Here is a 13,497-nt window from a genome sequence, read left to right as displayed (position 1 = left end):
CCTGGTTAAGCGAATGAAGGGCTCCATCTACAAGTCCCACATGCCTAGCGGAATCGCTCCGTTTTAGCTCCTCCTTCAATCTTTCCAGCTGCTTCTGCAAAAGCCTGATGAGGGGAATGACCTGACTTAGGCTGGTAGTGTCTGAATTGACTTCACGTGTGGCAAGTTCAAAGGGTTGGAGCACCTTGCACAACATGGAAATCATTCTCCACTGCGCTTGAGTCAGGTGCATTCCCCCTCCTTTGTCTATATCGTAGGTAGATGTATAGGCTTGAATGGCCTTTTGCTGCTCCTCCATCCTCTGAAGCATATAGAGGGTTGAAATCCACCTCGTTACCACCTCTTGCTTCAGCTGATGGCAGGGCACGTTCATGAGTGTTTGCTGGCGCTCCAGTCTTCGGCATGCGGTGGTTGAATGCCGAAAGTGGCCCGCAATTTTTCGGGCCACCGACAGCATCTCCTGCATGCCCCTGTCATTTTTCAAAAAATTCTGCACCACCAAATTAATTGTATGTGCAAAACATGGGACGTGATGGAATTTGCCCACATGTAATGCACGCACAATATTGGTGGCGTCCGATATCACAAATCCCCAGGAGAGTCCAATTGGGGTAAGCCAATCTGCGATGATGATCCTCAGTTTCCGTAAGAGGTTGTCAGCGGTGTGCCTCTTATGGAAAGCGGTGATACAATGCGTAGCCTGCCTAGGACCGAGTTGGCGTTTGCGAGATGCTGCTACTGGTGCCGCCGCTGTTGTTGCTGCGGGAGGCAATACATCTACCCAGTGGGCTGTCACAGTTATATAGTCCTTAGTCTGCCCTGCCCCACTTGTCCACATGTCCGTGGTTAAGTGGATAGTGCGTACAACTGCATTTTTTAGGACACTGAGGACACTTTTTCTGACGTCTGTGTACATTCTCAGTATCGCCTGCCTAGATAAGTGTAACCTAGATGGGATTTGGTACCGGGGGCACACTACCTCAAGCAATTCTCTAACTCCCTGTGAACTAACGGTGAATACCGGACGCACGTCAGACACCAACATAGTTGTCAAGGCCTGAGTTATCCGCTTTGCAACAGGATGAATGCTGTGATATTTCATCTTCCTCGCAAAGGACTGTTGGACAGTCAATTGCTTAGTTGAAGTAGTACAAGTGGTCTTCCGACTTCCCCTCTGGGATGACGATTGACTCCCAGCAGCAACAACAGCAGCGCTAGCAGCAACAGCAGCAGTAGGCTTTCCACTCAAGGATCCATTGGAGGAATCCCAGGCAGGAGAGGACTCGTCAGACTTGCCAGTGACATGGCCTGCAGGACTATTGGCGTTCCTGTCTAAGGAGAAAATTGACATTGAGGGAGTTGGTGGAGTGGTTTGCAGGAGCTTGGGTACAAGAGGAAGAAGGGATTTAGTTGTCAGTGGACTGCTTCCGCTGTCACCCAAAGTTTTTGAACTTGTCAATGACTTCTGATGAATGCGCTCCAGGTGACGTATAAGGGAGGATATTCCTATGTGGTTAACGTCCTTACCCCTACTTATTACAGCTTGACAAAGGCAACACACGGCTTGACACCAGTTGTCCGCATGTCTGTTGAAATAATTCCACATGAAGAGGTGATTTTTTTTTGTATTTTGACCAGGCATGTCAATGGCCTTATTCATCCCACAGACAACAGGTGTCTCCCCGGGTGCCTGATTTAAACAAACCACATCACCATCAGAATCCTCCTCGTCAACTTCCTCCTCATCACCAGCAACACCCATATCCTCATCCTGGTGTACTTCAACAGTGACATCTTCAATTTGACTATCAGGAACTGGACTGTGGGTGCTCCTTTCAGCACTTGCAGGGGGCGTTCAAATGGTGGAAGGAGCCACCTCTTCCCATCCAGTGTTAGGAAGGTCAGGCATCGCAACCGACACAATTGGACTCTCCTTGGGGATTTGTGATTTAGAAGAACGCACAGTTCTTTGCTGTGCCTTTGCCAGCTTAACTCTTTTCATTTTTCTAGCGGGAGGATGAGTGCTTCCATCCTCATGTGAAGCTGAACCACTAGTCATGAGGAACATAGGAGAGGGCTTTAGCCGTTCCTTGCCACTCCGTGTCGTAAATGGCATATTGGCAAGTTTACGCTTCTCCTCAGTCGATTTTAATTTAGATTTTTGGGTCATTTTACTGAACTTTTGCTTTTTGGATTTTACATGCTCTCTACTATGACATTGGGCATCGGCCTTGGCAGACGACGTTGATGGCATTTCATCGTCTCTGCCATGACTATTGGCAGCAGCTTCAGCACTAGGTGGAAGTGGATCTTGATCTTTCCCTATTATACCCTCCAAATTTTTGTTCTCCATTTTTTAATGTGTGGAATTATATGCCAGTAATATATCTGGAATTAGACGACAGTAATGTCTGGAATTAGATACCACTAGATAGATACCAGATACCACTGTGACTGGAATGATGATGACCTATGCACAGTGACAGGACACTACCACAGCACCCTACAGCACAAGACACTGTACTAGTATTAGTAATGTAGTATTACTGAGCACCACAAGACACTGAGCACTGATGATACTGAGCACTGATGATGCTGAGCACTGATTATACTGAGCACTGATGATACTGAGCTCTGATGATACTGAGCGCTGATGATACTGAGCACTGATGATACTGAGCACTGATGATACTACAGAGAACTGACACTGAGCAGCACGATGCAGCACAAGACACTGTACTAGTATTACTGAGCAGCACAAAAGCACTCTGGAATTGTCACCCCCCAGATACCACTGTGACTGGAATGATGATGAACGATACACAGTCACAGGACACTACTACCACAGCACCCTACAGCAGCAAGATGCAGCACAAGAGAGACACTGTACTAGTATTACTGAGCAGCACAAAAGCACTCTGGAATTGTCACCCCCAGATACCACTGTAACTAGAATGATGATGACCGATGCACAGTCACAGGACACTACTATCACAGCACCCTACAGCAGCAAAATGTAGCACAAGACACTGTACTAGTATTACTGAGCAGCAATAAGCACTGATACTGAGCACTGATATTTCAATTTGCCACTGAGAGAACGTAGCCACGTCCTCTCTGTACCCTCTACAATGCATGAGTGAAAATGGCAGCGGCGCGCGGCTCTTTATATGGAATCCGAATCTCGCGAGAATCCGACAGAGGGATGATGACGTTTTGCCTCGTTCGGGTTTTCCGAGTCAGGCGGGAACAACCGATCCTGCCTCGGACCCGTGTAAAACACGGGGAGTTCGGGGGGGTTCGGTTCTCGGAGAACCGAACCCGCTCATCTCTAATTGTAACCAAAGGTCGCAATGGTGATCCAAGACTGCGTCCTCTCGCAAATGCACGCAGGAGGTGCAGCATTTCAGTTTCAATTACATGGACTCGCACAGCCGCTTCCTTGCAGCTGTGCAATTCCTTACAAATATGAACCAGGTTTTCTGTGCCGAATACGACCGGCCTCTTAATAAAAGCTAGGGAAAGCATTGCAGCACAAATATAAATTGTATTCATCTAAAAATTCTCTGCTCCCAGTTATATAGAAAAGGAAAATGAAAAGATATTTTACAAGAATTTTCCAACACATACATAAAATGATGCTGTGCACACGTTCCCCAATAGTAAGTACAGCTGAATATTTACAAGAATGCTCTCTGACTGAAGGTATTGTTTTTCTGTTACCTAAATATTGTTGTAGATCTAATTTGACTGTAAAGAAATTAGTGTCATAGACAATAAAATTCCTACAAATTCATATTAATATATCCGATTTCTCTGTAATACCTTCAATATAATACCTATTTCTAAGCTCACGACATCTTGTTTCTAATTAACTGCAGCTCTGATACATACGCAGCCGCCAGACTCTCAATCTACCGAAGGTTTACAGGCAAATTTGAGAAATACGTAATACCGTGCTTCATTGCTAGCTGCGACATCAGCAAAAGGAAAGACGATGAGAGTCTACACTTCAGGTACATGTATGAATATAAAGTATGTTAGTTTACTCCCACAGTTTTATCATTTTCATTCTGTTTCAGTCGTTTACAGATGTGTCCTCACACATCATTGCTGCAGTCACTTCAAACAGCCCCACTCAGGGGGCTAGGTCCCGTGAGACCACTAGCGTTGGGTGACATTTTTGTGTTTTTTTGCCATAAATGTATCTAAGTTGCAACGTGATGTGACTAGGACGCACCAGGAGACCTCACTGATTAATATGATGTGGTGTGTCCTAAAATAGATTTTTGGTAAATCAGACGCCCAATGCTAGCAGAGTTGCACGGGACCTGGGGGCTCACTGCTGCCAGGCATCTCGCTCTGCATGGCACATTGAGGCTAGATGTATGAGGGCACATCTGTAAGTTAGATTACTTATAACACCCTGTATTTTCATATTCATACCTCCCAACATATGGGAGGTGAGGATCGGGACTTTGTGCGCACGCAAATGGGCCATGTCCTCATTATCTGTGGGTCTGGTTTCACGACATGGGTCATGGCCGCGCATCATACCCCTGTTTCTCAGTCTGCTGTTTGGATGCAGAGCGTCATTTGCCATTGTTCTGCTGTGCATAACCTCCCAAACCTTTGACCCGTGGGAGAGATGATGGGACAGTGCCTGAAAAACTGGGCTGTTCCACCTAAATCAGCACGTTTTGGGAGGGCTGCTTATATTGTAGGCATAGAAGTGACTTAATGAATGGTATCACCTATTCTTCCTAAGCAAAATATGCATAAAAGCAACAATTATGCCATTTAAACATACACATTACTGAACTAATTTTAAGTAATGTGTGTGTTTTTGTACTTCCCACTATACTAAACAGCAGCATCCTTCCAGTACTACTTAGGGTCTAGCCTTTATCCCCAGCTGGACTTTATCATTATCATTTTTGGAGTAGCCTGGGTGCTCTACTTGCAGCGCCACCTGATGTTATCACCAATGCCTCCTGAGCACCTCTTCTTCTTCTCGGTCCAGTAATTGGGCCAGTAGTTTCAACCTACTACCCCAGGGCACACTCTCCCCCCCACTGCCAATCACTCCTGGAACCTGCCCCTGCTCTCATTGTCTCCTGCATCTGAACATTAGTTCTAAGTGGGCACATCGTGTCTTCCTGCACTGCCTTACTCCTGCACCTGGCAAGCTGATCCGGCCTAAGCACTTCGGCTGCTGCTCTCTTTGGCACCCGTCTGGAACTGAATTTGCCTTCCTGATTCCTGCTGTCGGACTTCATGGAACACTGGCTCATCCACCCTGGACTTAATTTGGGCTTTGGTCTGATACTTCAGACCCCTGCTTTGGCCTTACTTACAGTACATCTCCCCCAGCCTTTCTGCTTTCCGACCTTAGCCATCTCCCTGTAACCAGCTGCACACCATTGTCTACCTCCAGAATCCTGGTGCTCTCCTCAGGACACCCTCTAGACTTCCTACCACTGCCAGCCTCCTAAATTTATATGCCCAGTTTTGACTTCCATGGACCCTAGCTACCAGGAATCCTGCTCTACCTGGACTCTAACTCGCTCATCAAGCCTCTCCTAGCCCTTGTTCTGCAAGACCCTGGACTCCTTTTTTCAGATATCTGACAGCCGCTGATCTTCTGGATGTGTGGGCTCAAGATCTGATGCCTTTCCACCATCAATGTGCAGGGAGTGCTGTGATGTTTTTTCATAGTGTAAGGGGAATATAGTTGTGATGCATTGCACCCCCTCTTCCCTGAGTGGTCCCTAACACACCACTTACTGTATCTGCTCCCCTGACAAGTAGAGTTGTTCATCGATGGGGGAAGCCATAATGTTTTCCCTCGATGTGTTCTCTCCATTGATGCAAATCACCATTGGCATTATCAATGGTGCACCAGCTGCAGTCTAGTCAAACACACTGACTGATTCCTCTCAGATCCTGAACCCACCCACCTTCACTTAAACCGACTATGGTTGTCTCTGCCCTGCAGCACCTGGACATTATCTACTTAGTTTACCATTATTTACTATTTATGTATTTATTTATTTATTTTTACCAGTATTTACTATAGCTTTATACATGATATTGTACGGCTCTGCATTGTAATACCCCATTTGCACTGTGACTGAAGTGTTTTGCATTGTTTTCACTCTGTTGTTTACATTTTACTCTCCCATTCTACCCCATTCCCACTCTGTTCCTCCATACATTCAATTAACTCTATGCTCCCCTGTCTTTCTCATTCACATTCTCTGCCACCTTTCTTATCCTGTACCACTGCCGTTTCCAAGTAGTTTCACCCATTTCCGATCATCATCTCTCTCACGACACTCAATGCCACCTTTACTACTATCCCTTCTATCTCTCTCACTCTATTCCTGCCACAACCTCCTCCATACTTGCTCCCTCTCAATTCTTCACCTCAACCAGGCTCACCTCTCTTCCCCTCTCTGATCTGCCCAAGACTCCTGTCTGATTCCAACTCTCTTCTCTCACTCACCCTGCTACACCCCTGAACAGGGCACCATCAGCCCTGCGAACCTGTCATCACTGACTTTGCATTCTTCTTCACTCCCCATATGCAGGCCATCTCAACCTTGCTTCTTCCAGCTATGGAACATTGGGCCTAATTCAGAGTTGATCGCAGCAGCAAACTTTTTAGCAGTTGGGCAAAACCATGGGGGTCATTCCGAGTTGATCGCTAGCTGCCGTTGTTCGTAGAGCAGCGATCAGGCTAAAAAACTGCATTTCTGCGCATGCATATGCCCCGTAATTCGGTACGCGCGACGTACGGGTACAAAGCCCGTTGTGGTTGCGCACAGGTTCTAGCGAAGTTTTCAGTCGCACTGACGGCCGCAAGAAGATTGACAGAAAGGGGCGTTTCTGGGTGTCAACTGACCGTTTTCAGGGAGTGTTTGCAAAAACTTAGGCGTGTCTGAAAAAACGCAGGCGTGGCTGGGCGTTCGCTGGGCTGGTGTATGACGTCAAATCCGGACACGAATAGGCTGAAGTGATCGCAAGCGCTGAGTTTTTGCAGAGCTCGGCTGCACATGCATTCGCACTTCTGCTAAGCTAAAACACACTCCGCAGTGGGCGGTGGCATAGTGTTTGCACGGCTGCTAAAATTAGCCAGCGAGAGATCAACTCGGAATGACCCCCCATGTGCACTGCAGGGGGGTCAGATATAACATGTGCAGAGAGAGTTAGATTTCGGTGGGGTGTGTTGAAACTGAAATCTAAATTGCAGTGTAAAAATAAAGCAGCCAGTATTTACCCTGCACAGAAACAAAATAACCCACCCAAATCTAACTCTATCTGCAAATGTTATATCTGTCACACCTGCAGTGCACATGGTTTAGCCCAACTGCTAACAAATTTGTTGCTGCGATCAACTTTGAATTACCCCCATTGCCAGAATTTGGCAAGCACATTGTGGAATGGGAAGGGTCCCTCACTATGGCTGAGAAATGGAAATGTCCACTTCAGAAAATGTCAGCTATACAGATGTGTCCTCATACATCCATCCTGAAAACGCCATGTAGTGGGAGATGCCTGGCGTGAGTGAGCTGACAGGTCCCGTGCTACTCCGCTATTGTCAGACTTCGTTTCTGACGAAATGTAATCTTAGTCACAATGTGACTGAGTCTGTGTATGAAGCACAACAGAATGTGGCAAAAAGCCATGGCCACTACATCATAGCACTTCGTATACAGATTCAGTGACTCTGCAGCACACAGATATACAAGTGTTGCACATCAAATTAATCAACACAGTCTCCTGGTGCGTCCTAGACACATTGTGCTGCGAATAAAATACAAAAAAAAAAGATGCCAGACGGTAGCAGAGTCTCATGGGACCTGGCATGCCAAGAGGGGCTGTTTGGCATGACTGTAGCAAAGATGTATGAGGGCACATCTGTATCTGTTTTCATGTGGAAATAAATTATAACAGGATGTAGTCAGCATGCCTGCGTTTGGGATCCCATCGGTTAGGATGCCGGCACTGGAATCCTGACAGACGGAATCCAGAACGTAAGTATGCCGGGGAGGGTTAGGGTTAGGTGGAGGGTTGAGATTAGGGTTACTTTAGTGCAGTGCCCCTGTCGGGCTTCTGGGGTCAGTATTCTGACTGCCAGCATCCTGACTGCCGATCTCCCATACCCAACCCATTATAACTTTGTAAATGAGGTAACTGACTCTAACTTTTTTTTTCTTGCATTGTCTTTCCGCAGCCCTCACAATACCCTGTACCTTGAGCTACACTGCCCTGCTGTAGCACCTCCCTTAATCGTCACTTCTGAAAATGGACACCATCTCATTAATTTTGGAGAAGCTGCTATAGGTAATCAGCAACTTACATACCACTTAGCAACTGGGCGTTTACTCACACTTCATTATAAAATGATGAGAGTTGCCACATTTAGCATTATAACCAACAGTTATTGACAGGCGATGGCTCCATTTTAAATGTCTTTGAATTTCCTTATGCTTTTGTGTCTTCACCTTTGTCATGAAGAAAGGGAGAGGAAGATGTGTTTATTTGAAGAGCTGCATTTCTACCATAGACTACCATGGTTAATGGATCAAATTAGAAGCTACAAGCATATCTGAATAGCTAAATTACATTTTATGCTAAGATGTCAAGCTTTAGTAGGGTAGATTTCTGCCATGATAACAAGGCATTGCTGATGTTGTCCATATTACAGGAATCGTTGATATTTTAAAATTTCCAATCATTGTGACAACATTTTATAAAGGCGACATGTACTAATGGTAACTGTTATTTTACCATACTCTATTGAAGCAATCAATACTACTCTGCTATACAGTCTATCACTATTTCCTTAATGTTGTCTCCAATGAACCTGCCTTATATCGTATACAGGGTGATTCAAAAGTTGCAGTACACCCCTTTGTTTCAAAAACTGTTCAGAAAATGGGAAAACACATGTTTGGCACATACCCTAAAAGATAGCCCACCTCACCCATACCTTACTGGAATATTCAGTTTTCCCATTTCCTGCACAGTTTTGAAACAAAAGGGTGTACTGCTACTTTTGAATCACCCTGTAGATTACATCCCTGATTGACAGTGACTGAATGTGACGAAAAGAAATCACTGATGGATAAACCACCAGTAGAGGGCGCAAAAATACAATTAATATATATTACATATATGGATAACTTATTAAAATCATTAAAACATCACACATAACAACAATATCTGAAATATAGCATAATATTGCTCAACACAAGTTTTATTGCTCTGGGTAAAGTCCTAATTGCTGTTAATGTATACGATTTTTCATCAGATCATTTGTAAAGCGCAACGGAATTTGCTGCGCTATATAGGAAACTGTTAATAAATAATAAATAAATAATCATCTAATCATTGGTTACATCTGTATGTGTAACACCGCCGCTGTTATATGCTCAACAGATAATTGAAATGCATTTGAGCATATAACAACGGTGGTGTTACACATACAGAGATGGGAACAATGATTAGATTATTTGATGACAGAGCCCATTGGTCGTGAGTTTAAATAACGGCTTCTCCAGACCTATTCATTTATCCTCTGACGAAACCGTCAAATTCACACTGACGCGCAAACGCGTAAGGAACGGTATTCATATCTTTGGGTATGTGCTTCCTGCTGGATGACCACCTTATACCCACTTGATACGTCCTGGACATTGATCATTCAAAGCGGCACTGTTTCTACAGACGCATCCACAACGGAGCAGTTACTGACAGGTGCTGCCAACTAATTGTTAGGATAAGGAAAATCAAACCCCTACGTGTGCTTATCAGGGTACTGTGTTGCTGACATAGGTGGTTGTAGCACAGCGCTGTCAAACTGGTACCATCAGCACTGACAATTCATTCTGTGTGCTCACCAGAGCAATGCATGACAATTGTGGTTGGTTGCAGTTTACTGCTGCTAGCTAAACATCATCAGTACTGTCCCCCCTCCTCCTATGGCTCCGATATCAACCGGCATCAGGTTTACAAAGCGCATTACAAAATTGATCAGGGTCGAGCATAGCGATTGGATTCCAAATAATCAGCATTCTCTCCTGCACCAATACATACATTTTTCCCTGATAATATTACAGTGGAAAAACTGTTCTAAATGTGGACTCTAGTAAGAGGTCTAATGGGCCCTACACATTGGCCGATCCGCCGCCGAGTTGCCCGACGGCGGATACGGGCGACCCGGCGGCGAGGGGGCAGTGACGTGGGGAGTGAAGTTACTTCACTCCCCCCGTCACACGGCTCCATAGAACTGCAGGCAAATATGGATGAGATCGTCCATATTGGCCTGCATGCACAGCCGATGGGGCACCAGCGATGAACGAGCGCGGGGCCGCGCATCGTTCATCGCTGGTGCCTCCACACTGCACGATACGAACGTTATCGCGTTCATTAATGAACGAGATCGTTCATATCGTGCAGTGATGTCGGTCAGTGTGTAGGGCACATAAGTATTAGAAAAATCGTATAAATTAAGAGCAATTAGCACATTACCCAGAGCAGTAATACTTGTGCTGAGCAATATTATGCTATATTTCAGATATTGTTGTTATATGTTATGTTTTAATGATTTTATGAAGTTATCCATATATGTAAGAATGATTGATTGTATTTTTGCGCCCTCTACTGGTGGTTTATCCATCAGTCTTCTTTTCATTACTGTTTATTGTGCAGGGCAGCTCTGCTTCATGAGGTGCAGCAAACTTAATTAAACCGATTAGCACTTTTTTAATATTATATATTGTGCCTGGAGGTTCTGTAACTGTATTTATATTGATAGAAATGTTCTTACAGAGTTCTCCTTTTGAATAGTATCAGTATTTCTCTACCCGCTCCTTCTGTTGCCTGATCTCAGTATTGCTGCGTCTGTTATCACTGGCATGTTGATAGTTATTCATTGTTCTGTGCTTGGCTCAATTTAAGATGAATACTACAGGGGCACAAGTTCCTATTTAATATCATAAGCAGGGAAGATCCATGGATATGTCACATACTGTATACTAAGGGTCTGATTCTGATTTGCATGCACAAGGGAGCACAGCAGCGTTTATTGGTGGTTGCTCATCTGCGAGTTTCTACAAGTGGCATACATTGTATACGTCCATGCAGCCATGAGTGTAACTAGACCTATGGGGGCCAGTGCCGTAACTAGACATTTTAGCATTGTGTGCCAGAAACCGCATCGCCCTCCCATATTTTAAATAGGGCCAGGGTGACAAAAATATAGGGGCGTGGCTTCATGAGGAAGGGACATGGCCATAAAATAATACCAATTCATATTACGCTGCACAGTAGTCTCCATTATTCAAATTGCGCCGCACAGTAGCGCCACTTACACACATTACACCAAATAGAGCCCCTGTCACACATTACGCCAGGTAGAGCCCCTGTCACACATTACGCCAGGTAGAGCCCTATTTTACACATTACTCCAGGTAGAACCCCTATCATACATTAAGACAGGTAGAGCCCCCTTTTACACCTTACAGCAGGTAGAGTCCCCTTTTACACATTACGGCAGGTAAAGTCCCCTTTTACACATTACGGCAGGTAGAGTCCCCTTTTACACATTACGGCAGGTAGAGCTCCCTTTTACACATTACGGCAGGTAGAGTCCCCTTTTACACATTACTGCAGGTAGAGTCCCCTTTTACACATTACGGCAGGTAGAGTCCCCTTTTACACATTACGGCAGGTAGAGTACCCTTTTACACATTACGGCAGGTAGAGTACCCTTTTACACATTACGGCAGGTAGAGTACCCTTTTACACATTACGGCAGGTAGAGCTCCCTTTTACACATTACGGTAGGTAAAGCTCCCTTTTACACATTACGGCAGGTAGAGTCCTCTTTTAGACATGAATCCAAGTAGAGTACCTATTTACACATTGCCTGGGATGGCGGAATGGGAAAGAGAGGCGGAGCATCTGATTGGACCCCAGGAGAAGGCGCTACATTGGTGCAGGTTGTGGGTGCGCTCAGCAGCAGAGGAGCTGAGCGCGCACTACACACAGGGCAGCGCTGCAGTTGTGGACGGCGGGAGTCAGTGAGAGACAGCAGCCATGCGCGTGGTGCTGCTAGATGTTGCGCCCACAGTGCAGTTGCGCTGTGTGCAAAGCACCACTGGCACACACCTAGTTACAGCCCTGATGGGGGCCCCATAGGAAAATGTCACAGTCCTGCAGTCCTCAGAGCAGGATGGGCGCTCACCTCTTGATCACCGCGGTCAGCCACATCTGCTGTGCCAGTTGTCTCCATCTCTCATCTCTGATGTTGGGAGGAGGTGTGGCAGTTGTCCAGGGATGTTCCAGCAGGCTCAACACAGGCATACCTCATTCCAGCATCTGTGAGGAGAGATGGAGCCAGTAGATGCACCTGCAGGAGCACACTGCTATGAATGGAGAAGCTGCCCACGGTGCTCAGGAGGTGAGCATCCGCCAATTTGTAGCATAACTGGGTACAGAGGGAAGGCCAGGCCCTGAAACAACCACACCCCCTGAACCTACTACAGCTATACATTTGCGTCCAGCCGGATGTGTAAGGACTGAGACGCCCACTTTTGGCACCCATGCATGCTGTAATGCTGATTGCTACATCCTTATATGCCACCATCGGTTGCACCATCAAAAAATGCACCAGTTCTATGGCAGTTGCTGTTTCTCCACTTGACCACTGTCTCTTATGCTTGCGGTTGTGCCTCTGTGAACACAGCTGCTTACAGTTGCACACCAGTGACACTCCCGTAATGGCCCATTTTTCTGTGCACAACTAGCCATCTCCCAGACACCGCCCAGGAACACCTATCACTTTTCTGACACTTTTCTGATACTTTCTGTCCCGGTCGCAACACCCGAAAATGGGCTATTTAATGTGGATTTCTTTTTGATTCTGCTCAGGCCCAATACAAATCCTTATTAACTGCAGGTTGCCTTCGGGACTTCTTTGGAACTAATTGAATAGCCTCACTGCTTCATTTAGCCCACAGTAATTTACCATTGAATTGAATTTCTCCCTTAAGCTAACCAGTAAGCTCATTGTCCAGTTCGGCGACTTGGACAGTGCAGCTGGATCACTTCTGGTGTCACAGGGGCCGTTTAGATGATAATCTCACAAATGGGCAAATAAGAGTCATTTTATCAGTTTATACAGGAATACAGGGCCTGATTCAGAGATGTACGCAAATTCAGTGTTTCACAAAACGGAGCAATCATCAGCAGAACGCAGCACATGCGTCAAAGTGCCGTTAATAACACTTCCTCGCAAAGTGATTGACAGGAAGTGTTATTATTATTATCATTTATTTATATGGCACCACATGGGATCCGCAGCCCCCAATTACAGAGTAAACAAATAAGCAAAACATGAAGACAGTGACTTACATTCAATACAATATTGGACAAGTACAGGGTATATAAACATAGCTGTGTCAGTAAACAGCACTGAAATAAGTA

The 13,497-nt window shown here is 45.5% G+C and overlaps 1 protein-coding gene and 1 long non-coding RNA gene across 3 annotated transcripts in view; one reads left to right on the top strand and one right to left on the bottom strand.

Annotated features, from left to right (window-relative positions):
* CFAP74 (cilia and flagella associated protein 74) overlaps nt 1-13,497 on the top strand; it is a 741,155-nt gene that overhangs the window by 653,758 nt on the left and 73,900 nt on the right. Inside the window, exons 29-30 of the mRNA XM_063943052.1 lie at nt 3,882-4,016; nt 8,240-8,349. Of these exons, the coding sequence (XP_063799122.1) occupies nt 3,882-4,016; nt 8,240-8,349 (245 nt within the window). The remainder of the gene's footprint in view (nt 1-3,881; nt 4,017-8,239; nt 8,350-13,497) is intronic.
* Nucleotides 1-13,497, bottom strand: part of LOC134966375 (uncharacterized) — a 106,869-nt gene that overhangs the window by 78,958 nt on the left and 14,414 nt on the right. The window lies entirely within an intron of this gene.

Source organism: Pseudophryne corroboree, chromosome 10, assembly GCF_028390025.1.
Source record: "Pseudophryne corroboree isolate aPseCor3 chromosome 10, aPseCor3.hap2, whole genome shotgun sequence".
Lineage (NCBI taxonomy): Eukaryota > Metazoa > Chordata > Amphibia > Anura > Myobatrachidae > Pseudophryne > Pseudophryne corroboree.
This window is presented reverse-complemented; position numbering and strand designations above follow the sequence as displayed.